Source organism: Pseudonaja textilis, chromosome 3 (genome assembly GCF_049901715.1).
Source record: "Pseudonaja textilis isolate UNSWEBS1 chromosome 3, rPseTex1.2, whole genome shotgun sequence".
Lineage (NCBI taxonomy): Eukaryota > Metazoa > Chordata > Lepidosauria > Squamata > Elapidae > Pseudonaja > Pseudonaja textilis.
The window spans coordinates 149,480,681-149,496,810 of NC_141992.1; the positions used below are offsets into that span (position 1 = coordinate 149,480,681).

The 16,130-nt window shown below is 36.0% G+C and overlaps 1 protein-coding gene across 3 annotated transcripts; it reads right to left on the bottom strand.

The window, feature by feature from the left end:
* Positions 1–790: 790 nt before the first annotated feature.
* Positions 791–16,103, bottom strand: SEH1L (SEH1 like nucleoporin). Of its 3 annotated transcripts, none has more exons than XM_026699430.2 (9): positions 14,187–16,103; positions 13,078–13,128; positions 10,737–10,883; positions 9,726–9,937; positions 8,834–8,932; positions 8,063–8,203; positions 7,154–7,311; positions 5,329–5,482; positions 791–3,185 (listed from the first exon to the last, which is right to left on the bottom strand). In XM_026699430.2, exons 1-9 carry the CDS (start codon positions 14,295–14,297, stop codon positions 3,173–3,175), a joined length of 1,086 nt encoding a protein of 361 aa, XP_026555215.1. In that variant the 5' UTR covers positions 14,298–16,103; the 3' UTR covers positions 791–3,172. The 3 variants fall into 3 exon arrangements, with proteins under 3 accessions (XP_026555215.1, XP_026555216.1, XP_087787168.1); XM_026699431.2 differs by having other exon boundaries at positions 791–1,581; positions 14,187–14,468; XM_087931042.1 differs by having other exon boundaries at positions 791–3,118; positions 14,187–14,468.
* Between the last annotated feature and the right edge of the window lie 27 nt (positions 16,104–16,130).

The window sequence follows — 16,130 nt, forward strand, 5'->3', positions numbered from 1 at the left end:
TGGCGGGAGATCTATGGAGATTCTCAATCATCCAGGTCATGCTTGTCCCAAAGATGCTTTCTCCAGAAGTACAGACAACTGTACTTTTCCTTGGTTTTTTTTTTTCCTTTGAAAGCATTTCACTTCTCATTCAGGAAAAAAAACTTCTGAAAAAATGGAACTGAAGAAACTTTTTGGAAGAAAAGTGAAATGTTTTCAAAGGAAAGACCAAGTTGCCTTTTCGATGTAATGTTTGATTCATTGTATAGTATAGTAGGGGACACTGGTAGGATTCATACTATACATTGAATCAAAGCAAAACAAGTTCCATTATGGTTTACTAGATGTCCCAGTCGGACTTAAAAATACCACTTCATTTGAAATATAGAGACGCCACATATATTTCTCTCAGGAATGTAAGTATCTGAACAATTACTATATCACAGCAAAGAAAGGCTTTTATATATCTTTGCTATTTACCAATTATCTAGATCAGGGCTGTCAAGCTCCCAGCCCAAGAGCCGGGTGCATCACGCGCTGGCCATGCCCACGCCTGGTTTAACAAAGGGGAAAAAATGTCCGGATACATAATATGATGCTGCCGTGACATTTGACATCCGATCTAGATTTTTCCTGTCTAATATAGCAGTCCCATTACTCTCACCTGTCACCCCTCTCAACATCAAAGCTTTCTACATCACTGGCCCTTAAGAAAGACAAATAAATAAAAATAAACAAAAAATTTAGTAAGGTACACCACCATTTCCCAAATTTTTACTTATACTTTTTGAAGTAAATGAAGCAGACTACATATTTTCTCAATGCTTTATTGGCTTATTTTCATATAGCTGTAGTGGACATCACTATACAATGAGAACATTTACACAAACAACAAATATTCTTATTTTGTTGTAAGGTTGTGTACTTTATTTCTGAAGACTCTTTCAGGAAATTGCTAGATAGAAAAAAGCTAAGGAATTTAATGACCTAAAAGATTCTTATGCTAAAAATATGAAAAGTTTTTTAATTTACTTTTAAAGTATAGGGCAGGTTTTTTTCCAATCTGTATTTAAGAAATTATTCCCAAATATTACAAAGTGAATTACTAACAGATTATGACAATTTGAATATTTTTCAATGATAAAATACTGTTTCACATAATTTATCCTGAATGCTGCATTAGAGTGTTGAGAGTTAACAGAGAACTAGTTTTTATTATCTACAGAACTAAACATAGTAAATTTGAAACACCATAGTTTGCATTACAGATCATGCCTTTAAAAACCCATTCTGAATTATGGTTGGAAAAAAATGTAAAAAAAATGAACAGCCCCCCAAAGTAGATTTTTTAAAGCATGTGAGTTAGGCTTTAATACCACTTTAAATATGCATCAAACCCCCTCATGTTCACGTAAGAACTTAAGAGGTTGAGAAATATATCGTCTGCGAGGGTGAGTATACTGGATATTGGCAGTGTCAGCATCACAAGGGTGCTCTATCAGAGGAGGAAGAGGAGGAGGAGGTGGTGGTGGTGGTAAGAGCTGGGCATAACTGGACCATCTTGATCCAGCCCATGGGGAATCCAGAGGGGGGAAAAAATACCTGAAAACAATTCAGACAGGAACACCACACAGAAGGGAAAAACAGAAAGAATAGTGGTCAATACAAGAACCAGAGAGGAAAGACTCATGCTGGGACAAAATGAAAGAAACAAAATCAACTTTTCAGCTCAAATTATTATCAGTTTTTAAAGTCTAGAAACTATTCTGAAGGAAAATTATCATAGGAGATAATAGAAAATATGCCTTATATTCATCGTAAAATGAATATACTACATGTAAGTTAATTGATTCTGAACTATTGCATGCCTTCTCATTTATTTCTACAAATCATGCTGTTTTAATGCAATTACAGAAAAACAGACCCAAATTAGATATCGACTGGTCTGCTTGTTTGCATCCAATTTATGTCAACTCTACTCAGATGAATACATCAAACTTAAAGATAAAAACATAGTTTTACAATGTTAGATTTTCACAATATACAGAGTTGTTTTTTTTCACTGCAATAAGTCTGTGTGCTTATATACATCTCTCTGGAAAAAACACAAGATAATCAAAAACTTATGAATTAATGGCTTAAAAGATCATTCCATACCACTTCTTATGACTTACCCGTAATAGAAGAAAACTTTGTAATCTTTACAATCTTTGGAAATGTACATAAATTTACAGAACAGAAAAGTTAGTAAATTTTGAGACAAGACATATTTAAAGCCACACTGACATGCCACTATATAAAACAAGGCATTAATTGAATGTTTGCCTTCAGACACCAGGTCGGTTTATTTCAAGGCAACAACTGCACTGCACAGAACAAGGTGTAAATACTTGGCAATGCAGGAACTGGTTGGGGTCACAAGATGATAATTCCCATACCAAATTAATTCTATCATAGAACAAACATTCATTTGGACTGGATTTCCATCACAAAACCAATAAGATAAAATCTTACTAATTATTGCATGGATTCATGCTACTATAACATGCAATTATCATGTATGTTCAGATCATTCTTATCAAGACAACAAAAATGTTACTAATAATTACTAGTTACTAAGTTTTGTGATTTTTATCTGAAGTAGTTCTGAAATATCAAAATAATTTGATATCAGCTCCAGTTGTCAAATTACAATGTGCCCACATTGTTTATAACTAATTGTATAGTACAATCCATTAGCAAAACTAATTAAGAATCTATGTGAACACTTCAAATAGCCAAACAAAGTTAAAATATTCAAAACAATTTTAATGAAAAACAGTTACTCCAATTGTTTTACATTAAGGATTTATCTCCTAACAAGCTTAGAATGCAAGGACAATAATCCTCTTTACATTAGTGAATTCCGCCTTTCTCTCACAACATGTCTTTTGAGGGGAAGAAATGGAATCCATAAGAGAATCCTGTTACTTTTTTTTTGTTACAGACTCAACAAGATCATACTGTGCTGGCTAGTAAAGTACATAAGTAGCATTTTTTAAAGAAGTGATTTGATTTGCATTTAGTAGTAGACAGATTGCTGGTGTCTTTGGAAGAGGTCAGATGCCGATGGGGAGGGGGAAAATATCGCTTTCCATTCCTGTGTGCATGCAACAAGCAGTAAAACAGCAAAGTTACTCCAGTTAGCTTGGTATCAGCTGTGCTTTCTGTTAAAAAGGATATAATACAAATGGAGAAGGAAAATGCATAACAATTTTAGACACAAGTGGTTATAAGCACAATAAGAATACTGTAAAGTAGTAGTTGGTAGGTTGATTAATTCTCCAATCACTTTTCAAACATCACTTTTATGTTAAGTATAAAATAATTACTTTGATCTTCTCACGTTAGTAGTGTTACTTGAACTGATTAACCAAGTACCAAAACCTGTGCCATAAAACCAATAAAGCACCCATCAACTTGTTTCTAAAAGCTAGAATTTACATTTCTTGTCCTCATAAAATCTTTAGGAAATAAATTACATGTAGCTGGTTTTGTTCTACTTTCAAACTGCTATCAAAAAATAAGATTATTTTCGGATAATTTTTTTTCATAATCTTATTCCTGAACTGAAATCATGATATGAAATGAGACCTTTGCACAATCTTCAGGGGAAATATAAGCAAGTATCTTGCTTAATTTAAACTGGTAATAAGGCTGGTAAGTTTAATAAGCCCAAGGGCAAAAGATGAAAATGTTTAAGAGCTTGTTCCATTACTAAGTTTTTATTTTTTCTTATTTTCTTATTTTTCTAATAGAAATATATACAAAATATATTTGCTAGCTATGCTGAATAACTGCAGCCCTAGAACTTCTTCAGGCTCATAAGCAGTTGTTAGGTAATTTTTCTCTTTCCTTATGTTTGATCAATCGCCATCATTGTGACATAATATACTGCAAAGAATCCAATTGTTTTTTATATCTTGTGTTTGTCACCTGTCTTTTTCCATAATCCAGTTGAGAAAGCGAATATAAGGAAAATTATATATATTAGAACAAAAAATTATGAAATAAGGATGTATTTATCTAAACACATGCAGCTATATTTTCTGAATGACATAGAAAACTGCCCAGTCCCTTGGCTTCATACAAAGACATATGCTATATTTAACAAGACTTTGATTTTATAAAATATCTCCTCCTTGTATTTGTCTAAAAATTGCAATGAATCTATCACGTTATTTGTACTGTAACTATCAATGTAGCTATTATAGCTATATCCCATTCCAATGGCAGTCCTAAAAAGTTAGTAAGCCAATGACAATTTATGTATTGAAAGTATTTAAACAAATTGATTCTCAGGTAAAGAATAGAGCTGAAGACAGATCGTATTCCCAAACATTTCAAGATGTAGGAATATGGAAACTTTGAAGTCAAAGGATCAAGCCACTCCTGCAAGTGAAGAGACATGTTACCCACCTGAGATATTGTAGAGTCTTCAAGATCAATTAGCTTTGATAAACCTTCTCCTCCAAATTTATTCAATGGTCCCTTGAAACCACCCAAGCTACTGGCTATTACATCATCTAATGAATTCCACATTTAATTATATGTTGTGTGAAGAATTAATTCTTCCATCTGCACTAAATCGCCTTTCAGTTATCTAGCCAGTGTTACTGAATAACCCGTCTTAATTCTTTAGGAGGAACAGAAACATCTCTCTCTGCCCATTTCCTCTGCATCTTATATAATTTTAAAACCCACCTTGATCCTATCCCTTTTTTCTAAGTTGCCTTTTTTCAAGCTAAATAATCCTAGACCTCCTTTCCTTGTACAGTACCTGTTTGAATTGCTTGATCATTTTTCATCACTTTCTACAGCCCTGACATTTCATTTCAAGCCTCATGGCCCGGAATGCAGCTGGACCATAGATTTGAAGCTAGGTATTAAAAGCCTGGCAAATTTCATTTCTCTCCCTTCAAGATGTCTAATATGGATTTTGGTTGAAAGATAGCAAGATAATTAGTGGTCAATTATAGGAAAATGAGATAATTATTTTAAACAGTAAAAAATAGAGTGAATAGTGCTTCCTATCCCACCTATTCCAGATTGCTGCATATCAACATTTGAAACAGAAGATGAATGATAAATGAAAGCAAGCTTGTTCATATTTTGTCCATTATGTGTATTAAAATAGCTCTGGTGCAGTACTAATAGAACAAGCATAATTAAACAATTGAAGTGATTTTTGTAATTAAACAAGAATACATATACAAATGATAGACATGGTCAATTTTTTAGTGATGATCAAGTCAGATATTTTGAGAATTAAAAACTAAGAAGGTAAAGCTCTCATAAAAAGAAACCTACCTGCCAACAGATGTTCCATTGACTGAATTCTGGAGAGTTGAAGTTGCTGTGCCAGCAGGAGCATTAAAAACTCCTTGCTGTGTGGAACTTGCATTGACTGGACTTCCATTGCCTTTCAGTATTCCAGTGCACTTCCAGTTATCCATATAATTAGCTAAATGGAAATATACAAATCCCATTTGAATTTTTACCAAAAAGTTCTACTTACATAGTTACAGTTAATATACAAGCTATCTGGGAAATGTTGGGAGTTGAATACTGCTATGTAAAATATTCAGATTGTAATTATCCAATAGAGTAGAAATGAAAGAATTAAATTTGCCATGGAAAAAAATCTCAGCCCAATAATTACTAAATTTATCAATTTACCAATTGAGTTATCAATTAGATAACTCTTAAAATTAAAATGAAATTTAAGAAAATGTTCGTATACCAAAACCAATAAATAGAAGTTCAAGGCATTGAACAAGCATTACTGCTGTTGGAAAAGGGATGCTTTTGCCATCATTGGTCTTAGCATGACCTGGCCATCATTGCAACCAGGCCCACACAATTGGCCTGCCAGTATTTTTTTAAATCAGTAAATTCACTGTTCCTGCTCCCAAAGATACAGCATTATTGCTAACAGAATCTTGCAAGTCTGACTGATTTCCTTCCTTCCTTCCTTTACATCGCAGAAAGTTGTGGGGGAATCAGTCTGAATTCCTTCATCCCCAAAGCATGATTTTGCACATTTTGTTATCTTAATAATTTTTTGGCAATTTCTCCATGGTCATCGCCTTTCACATCTTATTTATCTTTGGATGGACAACAACTCATTAATAAATGCCTTAGGTTGCCTTACTATATTATCCAATTCCATTATTTCTAACCTCCAAAGCAAAAATATTCCACAGAGCAGAGGCTACTGCAGAAAAAGCTAGTCTTCTAGTCCCTGTCAGACAAAATTCTTTGGTTAAAGGGATCTGCAGCATGCCCACCCTATTTGATCTTGTTACGGGTAGAAACTCTGGAAAAAAAAAGTAATCCCTCAGGTACCCTGGTCCCAAGCCATGTAGGGCTTTATAGGTAATCACCAGCATCTTCACCAGGGAACACACTGCAGAATGTGGCAGCATAGGCAGTTATGAATGGTACATATTGCCTCTCTGTTCCCTGAGCTGCAATGGTTGTCAATTAGCTTCTGGTTACAATTCAAGGTGCTGATTTTGACCTTCATGGCATGGACTAGGTTGAGGAGCTACCTCTTCCCAATTACATCAGCACATCCCATCACAGCAGAAGAAACATGTCGTGGATTCCGTCTGCTAAGGAGTTATATCTAGCAGGATACAGAAGATGGCATTTCTGCCATGGAACCTGTTCTACTTAACATTATCTCCCCCCTCCCCCGCCTGAAATGAGAATGGACCTTTCTCTGCCATCCTTCCAGAAATCTCTCAAAAATTGGCTATATCAACAGGCCTGGTAGTCTCAAGGGAATGATGATCTGCTGAGGTATGTTTGGCGTATCCAGTGCTCTTACTTAGCCTTTTTAAAATAATCAGTGTTTTAATTGTAGTGTGTTTAAATATTTTATTTTATGGTTTTACTGTATGCTTCAGTGTCATCTCTATGAAATGAGTGTGGAAGGAAGGAAGGAAGGAAGGAAGGAAGGAAGGAAGGAAGGAAGGAAGGAAGGAAGGAAGGAAGGAAGGAAGGAAGGAAGGAAGGAAGGAAGGAGGGAGGGAGGGAAGGAAGGAAGGAAGGAAGGAAGGAAGGAAGGAAGGAAGGAAGGAAGGAAGGAAGGAAGGAAGAAAGGAAGGAAGGAGGGAAAGATGCTTACCCTTCCAAAGCCTTACACATCCATCATCACCTGAAGATGCAAGTACTGTGCCAGTTATATTCCAGCTTACACGCCAGACTTGAGAATTGTGATGATCAAACTGCGCCGCTAACTGAACTTCAAATTTGGTCAATCCAGAGGAAGTACTCAGCTCTTTTCTATTAAAAAAAGTACACAGCTAAATTGTACTTTAGTCTACTTGATACATGCTACTTTCAAAAATTACCGTATTTCCCCATGTATAAGCCACCCCTTTTTTCCAAAATTTTCAAGCCCAAAAAGTAGGGGGGTGGCATATACAAAGCAGGTACACTTTTTATACGTGAAAAATGCATAAAATAATAAAGTAGGAATAAACTGGTTTTCCAGCAGTATGCTATACTTTTTTGTAAAAATTGTACGTGATGATACGATTACGAGTGCGAGCACGCGATAGAAATGCATACGCTAGGCATCGGCCTGAATGCTTCGCTCCTACCTCGCTCCGATGCGTAGATTGCTAGCGCCGCCGCACCGCTTCGCCATGACCGAAGTTGTAGATCTAGACGTCGAATTTTGTTTCTTTGTAAATTTTCTTTCTTCATAACTTGTTTCTCTAATAAAATATTTTTTTCAAAACTTCACAGTCCAAAAATTGGGGGTGGCTTATACAAAGGGAGTGCTTATACATGGGGAAATACGGTATATTGTTTCATTTTAATATATTAATAAAAAAATCATTTGAAAAAATCAGAGTTAAACACTGAATAGAACTTAATTTTCCCTTTATGTGCAACAAAATTATTAATATTATTTAGCAATTAACTAATTGATAAATAAAATTATTAACAGTAGACTAAGTTATCTCATCCTTGAGAACCAAGTTATGCACAAATGTTTTATATTAAAGGACTTGTTTGCAAAACTTACCTTAGGGGTTTTAATGTGAATATTCGTACATCTTTGGTAGCTACTGCTAATATATGGAATGATCTTCCAAGGTTTGGAGCAAAGGCAATGTCATGCACAGGATCTGTGACTGTCATAAGAGTTTCTGCTTTTGCATACTTCCTGAGTAACATATAAACAGAGTACAGTATTTATTCTCTTATATAACATACGTTACAGTCCAGTTTCCTTTTGAAAAAAAAAACCATTAACCAAATTCTTTCATGTAAGCTTAATTTTTAATTCTACTTAAGACTTTATGCCAGATTTGAGTTTTTTTTAGCAGATTCCAACTAGTTTCAATAGAATAATGAGCAAATTTTAATTAATTTTGGGAATTATGATGGAGGACCACTATTTATGAAGGGCATTTCTTGGCTGTACGGTTAACTAGCCAAGCATCTTCACTGCCATGTATATTTATTTTGGATGTTTCTATTGTTTTTCTGGCTTTAAAATATTTTTAGTATTTTATATTTTTTTTTGAATTGTAAGCTGCCCAGAGTCATTGACTGACATGGGCGACTATAGGAATGGAATGGAATGAATGAGCACTCATATAATTGTATTCATAGAACGTTTTTATTTGGATTCTCACTATAGCTATACTGTAAAACCAAAAACATATCAAGAACCATTTAATATATTTCATTTCCAAAATGCCATTTTAGTAATTTTTATTCATATCTCAATGTTTCAGCAATATCACCACACATTTAGCTACGGTATAATAGTTGTTGTTTTTTCTCTCACCTGGTATTTTCATTGTATTCATATATTTGTACTTTAGCCAGTATATTAGGACTACCATCATCACTTCCTACAGCTATCATAGGAGCATGGGCACGAGAACTATAATTAAAAATGAAATATTCTTAGATAACATTTTTAACAATTAGAACTACAAAAGAATTACTTTAAAACAACTATGGATAATAATTCCAAAATTCTCTTTGTCTCATTCATAGCTTAAATTCACATACAGGAATGAAATTCCTGGTTTTTTTCTTAGTACGGTAGTACATTCTGAGATACTTTTGATTAAAACTAACTTTGCAGAGCCTCAGACAAAGTCTTTACATCTCTGCTGACTGATTCTTCAATTATAAATCCAAATTTTCTTCCAGTTCTAACATTTCAATACTAGAAACTGTAATTTTATATGCCATTTGCAGAAAAAAGATGCATGTTAGTTAAATTGACATAAAATGGTCGGCTACAGCGTTTCAATGACTTCTTCAGCTTCAACCACAATAATAGATGGGCAAACAATTGATACAAACTCATGGTAAACTGTTTTCAATTCAATTGCAGAAAATACTACTTCAGAACAGAATGGTCAATGCCTGGAATGTTCTACCCAACTCCATTGTTTCAGCCTCAAACCCTCACAGCTTCAACCTCAAACTGTCTACTATGGACCTCACCCCATTCCTAAGAGGTCCGTAAAGGGGGCATGCATAAGTGCACCAGTGTGCCTACCATCCCTGTCTTACTGTCCCCATTTATCTGTACTTGCTTCCTTTGTTTATGTTGTTTATACCTATACCTGCTATCTTGTACATGTTTGACAAACAAACAAATAGTTTCACATTAAGAGTTTTTTTCATGATTCAGTAGTTCATTTTTAAAGAATTAATCTTACCTTGAAGGATTCCAAGAAATACAACTGCAGCTTAATTTACATGAAATTTCATGCTGAAGTGACCACTGACTAAGATTCATAACATCTGGAGCTTCATATATTCTAACAACTCCATCTGCTGAACATGTTGCTAACATGAGACCCATATGTTTGGGAGCAAATTTGACATCTGTAACTGATGTCCTACTATCAACCAAAGTAGTCCTCTTTACCTAAAAATACAACCGTTGTAAGAAGGAAGAAAATTATTAATAGATTATTAGAAGTATGGTTATAATTGCACATACGTAGTATTTAAAAACGGGGATTTTGTATTAGAAATCTTTAAAACTACAAAGTTACAAAAAATAAGATTGCTTCATACTTTAAAATGATTAATGGAACTATATTATTCCCAGAAGAGGGGAAAAAATCCGGAGTGCTAGAAACGAACATGAATAATATCAAGGGATCTCTTAAAAAATAAAATTCTGATCCATTTTTAGAAGTTAATCGGGAAGCCAGCAGACAATTCCCTTTGGCACACAAACTGGATCCCATACCACCAGCAGCAGACCAACTGGAAGCGGTGGAATAAGGAATGCCAAAAGGACAGAGATGAGGGAGATAGGCAGATGGGGGAGATATGGACTGCATGCTGCTGTCATAAATGTGAATAAAAATTTTACTACATTAAATGCAGGAGCACTGCTACAGCCATAACTTTGAGAACTGGTCATAAACTCAATTCATTCAGCATCACTGTGAATGATTGCTGAACAAATGGTTGTTAAGTAACAACCAACTGTGTAAAAACAACATTCTGCTAGGATTTTGGCTTCAATTCTTCCATAAATGAAACAGATATATAGATCATAGACTCATAATGGGATTTTGCAGAGAGAAATATGAAAGAAAATTACAAATATAAAATACATCTGTTAATCTGAATATTTTATTTGCTAAATTTCACTGGCATCAAGAATATCATATATTCTAAACGTTCCAAAATATCTATTTTTCAAAACTTACCCAGTGACTTTGTCCCCGAAGTTTATCATTTGATTCTCCTACTATTTCTTCCCAAACAGCAGCTGTTCTGTCAAAAGAGCAAGAAGCCAAGACCTGTCCAAATTCCGGATGAGCCCATGTCACACGCCACACAGATCCACTATGTGTCTGCAGAATGAAGATAAATTAAAATGTACAGTGAGTTAGTTAGTGCTTTGATCTAACCATGCTAATTTACTAACCACTATTCCTCTGTTACAAATAAGCATAACTGCAGAAGGAAAAATTGGAACCATAACTTTAGAACCTTTATAGCAATAGTTAAGCAAAGTGATGAGCAAAAAAGAAAAAAAGACAGCAATAATAGACTATGCATCTAGGCCACAGGTGACAAACTCACTGTGTTACATTGCCATCACGTGACGTTTTTCCCCTTTGCGGACCTGGGGTAGGTGTGGTTTGCGCATGACACATCTGGCCCACAGGCCGCCAGTTTGATACCCCTGATCTAGGCTATACATAACCAATGAAAAATAGGCTACACATTTTATTAAAAGACATTAGAGGAGACAGAAGGAAGTTGTATTAGGGAAGAACATGGCTCTAATGGTAAAGGCTTTTGCCTTCCCTAAGCTGCGGCATACAAGAGATCTACTAATATCTGAATACTTAGTTGTTTATGTATGCAAGGAAGCAAGGGTAGAATCTTGATGGAACTAGAAATTCTAGCAATGGCCAATTTTCTATCAGCCAAATCAATGGAAGCTTCTGTTCAAAATATGAGAAATGTGATCTTGTATGGCAAATCTAAGAAAATATAAGGTTTCAAGGTAGAAATTCAGCACCGTGACTTTGGTGAAGTGAAACATGGGAGGTTGGCCCAGCATTTAAAATAAAACAATCTTTAGCGGGAATAAGTAATACAATGCCTGTGGACACTAGCAAACCTACACACAACCCACAAGGCAGGCCCCTTACCTTGCCTGCTGTAGTATCTACAGCACTAGAGTGAAAGCAAGGAATACCAATTGCCCTATTGGTAAATGACCATATGCCCTATTGGTAAATGACCATGCAGGCAATATTATGAAAATGCAAGCTCTAATAATGGCAGCTATTATGTAAAAGCTCCTAAAACATATTCTCAAAATTCTGTTTGTACCCACTAGTCCCAAAATTAAGATGGGCAATTTTCAATGACCGCAGCCAAACAGATTATCCAGATCCAACAAAACCATTTTCAGGAATGCAGTTGTCTCCCAAAATATAGTGTCACCTGAATAGAATCAGGATAGGACATGCCAGAACAAAGGCAAAACTGTTTAAGTGGGGAATGGCTGAGAGCCCACAATGTAACTGTGGTTCACCAGAAAAAACTGGAACACATATAATTCTCCTCAGGAAATTTCAAGGCACTTGGGATGATCTCATCACACCCACACCAGAAGCAGTCAGATATCTTTCTTAGATATTGAATTTTAACATCTGTCCCATTGCAATCCTATGGCTCCATATTATGGTGATTTTATTATGGTTTTATCTTAATATAATATTTTATCTCCTATATTGTTCACATATCTTATATATGTAGTCCTCGACTTACAACAGTTCATTTTGTGACTGTTCAAAGTTACAAAAGCATTGGAAAAAATGACTTATGACCATTTTTCAAATTTACAACAGTTACAGCATCCCCATGATAAAAATTCAGAAGCTTGGCAACTGATTCATATTTATGACAGAGTCCTAGGGTCATACCATCACCTTTTATGTCCCCCTGGAAGCAAAGTCAATGGGGAAGCCAGCTTCACTTAACCATGTTACTAACAACTGCAATGATTCACTTAACAACTGTGGCAAAACTCACTTAAGAAATGTCTCACAACAGAAATGTTGGGCTCAATTATAGTTATAAGTAGAGGTATCCCTGTAGATATTTGCTGATGCTTTATTTAAGCTATATTTCCATATCAGCAATTGAATGACTTCTGTAGACGCCATATGATAAATTAGTAAGTCCAAAAATTTTACATCTGTGTTTAACATTATCCCAAAAAACTACAATCCTAAACACATTTAGAAAGACATGAGTTCTATGTGAGTATTGCAGTTTCAAAAACTTGGATGCATGAGATGACAGTGAAGAGTTAAGAGTTTCTGTATGTTTGTTTCCTTCTGAAGTGTCAGACACTTCAGATTTTTGCAAATCAGATCTAGCAGTCCTAGTCCCACTGAGAACAAAGAAAATTATCTTTAGGTAGGCATCACATGATTTTAGAACTCACTGTTTCCTTTTGTTAAGGTTTTATATGTCAAATAATATTCTATATAACACCAAATTATTTTAGATTCAAACTCTTACCTTCCAACTGGCAGTACAATGCCATTCTCCATTTTCACCTTTGTCCCAAACCTAGTAAGGCAAACATGTTTCATTTAAAATGAAGACATTCTTCATAACAGTTCTTGTAGAAAATTTTATCAGAAAGAGACTTCTTAAACTCTCCAACTAGATTCCAGGTCACATATAAGACAAATAAGAAGCTGCACATATTCTTAATAGCAAAAAAATAATAACAAAAAAAACATAACCAAGTTCTTAAGTTTTTCCTTCTAAGCAAACAATCTTGTGACTAAGAAGTAAATCAAAACAATATCTAACCATATTCGGCTTCATAATAATTCAACTATTTAATACAGCAAAACTTATGGCTATTTAAACCTCTCTAATTACAAAAATGAATTTGGGCTTCTGTCACAGAAACATTTTGTGACTTACCTTTGCTTTGTTACCTCAAAAATCTCTATGAACTAAGAACATAAAGGATATCATTAGGGTTTATTACTGTAACATATTACATTAAGGAAAGAATAAGACTACCCAACTTCTGATTTCTATGTAAGATTTGAGGTTTACCATTCCACCTGAATTTGCAAAAACAGACTTTAAAATAAAAATGCACTACAATTTCAAATGCCAATGATTATAAATACATGGGAACTGCAAGGGAGAGTGTGGTTAGTGCAAGGGGATAAAATGTCAATGTGCAATTCTTAATAATAGTTCCCTTGCCTTCAGTGCAATAGTAGGTGATTACATTATGCTAAGCTGTGGTTTGCTTAACAGTTGAGAAGCTTCAAACCTACTAAACCACTGCCAATTAAAACGGTAAAGGTTGGCGTCGTGCAACGTACCAAACCTAAATGCCACCAGTTAAGCATGTTGTGCAAACCCAGCCAAAGTGGTCTCTCTTCTGCTTATTAAAATGCTGACCTGACTCGTGTTGCTCAACATAAGGAATGCCTTATCCTACTCACATAAATTGCATTTTCTACCAAACGCAGTTGGGGCGAAAGGACCCTATAGGAAAACTGCGACTGGCCCGAACGAGCATGTTGACTGACTCATCTTCCTAAATTAATGTTTGTAAAAACAAGAATACAGAGTATCGCCCCGAGCCTTTCCCACACCTTAACACTCTGGTCACTAGAGCAAGTCGCCATGCGCCGTCCATGGAAGTCAAAAGAAACATCGTGGATGAGGTCGCGGTGATCAGCTGCGATACTCCGCGCCACGAACATCCCGGCGGCCTCGCCGGCTCAAAAAAACGTTTCTTTCCTCAGCAAAAGCAGTGAAACCTTCGACCCCCGCCACTCTCCGCGAAAATGAATGCCTCTTCGCGCAGCTCAAACAGGCGCGCCTGGCCTCCCAGAATTACGTTAAGCATCGAGCTTTCGCCAAAAGAAAGCGACGAGTCGCTTTCGTCACTAGCACTTACGCCAGCGTGTCCTTCGTGCGCTCGACTAAGGAGAACTTCGAAGGCGTGGACTTCTATCCCCAGAATTCCCTCATCCCATTCTCGGAATCTTGGGAGTTGAAGTCCAGGCGTCTTAAAGTTGTTGCGGTTAAGAAATACTGCCGCAAACGGAGACACAGCCCCGAAAGTTCACGAGAGAAATTTAGTATAAGTCGAAGTTCTGGTCGAGCCGACAAAGCGTGTGAAATATGGGCCGATAGGGAATGAAGACTGGAGTGAATTGCATACCAAAAGCTCTGATTTTTATTATGTGGCTGAATTGAAACTGAAACGATGTCCAGCTATGGATATGCCTGGGGGACAAAAAAAAAAACCTTGACATTACATGAATATATGATTGGTACACGGAATGTCAACTTTGAATCCACAAAAATTGGATGTCGTCAGAGGGGAAATATGACTAAACATTGGCATTTTGGGAGACCTGAAAGAGGCATTACAATGACAACCAAGGTTATGGTTTTCTCATTTAACATGCCTGTGAAAGCTGACCCTTCAGAAAGGCAGAAGAAAATATGCCTTTGAATGTGGTGCTGGAGAAATTGCTGGAAAAATGCTAGGATTCGAGAACAAACGGTGCAGTCTTACACGAAGTAAAACCAGACTACTTACTAGAAGCACTATTGAGGAAGCTAACATTTAAGTATTTTGGACACGTAATGCCAAGGAAAACGTCAGTGCACAAGACCTTGGTATTTAGAAAAATGAAAGGGAGTCAAAAAAGACAGTTAAGGAAACAAATATGAACAAATATGAATACAGATATGACAGATAAGCCTGGCAAAATTGTTTCATGTCATCAAGCTTCAGAAGTGACTGAATGGCACCCAAAACAGTTTGCAAACCATGTAAAACTATAGAGTTTGCAAAGCAGAAGCAAAATATTATTCACCCACCATCAGATTTAAGTTTTAAATATATTATCAAAGATTCAGTTCGGACTATTGGTGTCTAGAAAAGGCAGCAAAAGAAACCCAACCTAATAATGATCCAACATAATTGGTTAAGCTATATGTTGCTTATAGTTTGCCAAATAAGTCATGCGGCTCGTGCAACATTTTAAGCCAGTGGTTCCCAACCTTTTTTTCGCCCCGCACCCCTAAAGAAATTTCACTCGAACCTCGCACCCCCTGAAATAAATAATAAGTAAAAATGCCAACATATAGCCAATATCCTATTATTTACTTGGACTTTTCTCGCACCCCCTGGAATATCGTCTCGCACCCCCAGGGGGTGCGAGCACCCCAGGTTGGGAACCCCTGTTTTAAGCCATAAATCAACATTTACAAGCCACTATATTTGCCTTCACACAATTCAATTCATCCCCAAATAACCAAATTACTCATAATTCACACTCTCTGGTCATTTTAATGCGAATGGTATATACTCCGTTTCGTAGTTTGAACTTAGCTTAGCTGTACTTCAATAAACCACAATTTAATCGTAGCTCAACACACACACACAAAAAAAACCCCAGCCCCCGAAGTCCACCCACTCCGGGAACTTCCCCAAACAAAGCGACCAATGACCCAATCCCAGGTACGCATTCCCTCTTCCCCTCCTCTCCGGCAGTGGGCGGGGTTTAGCGCTAATCCAT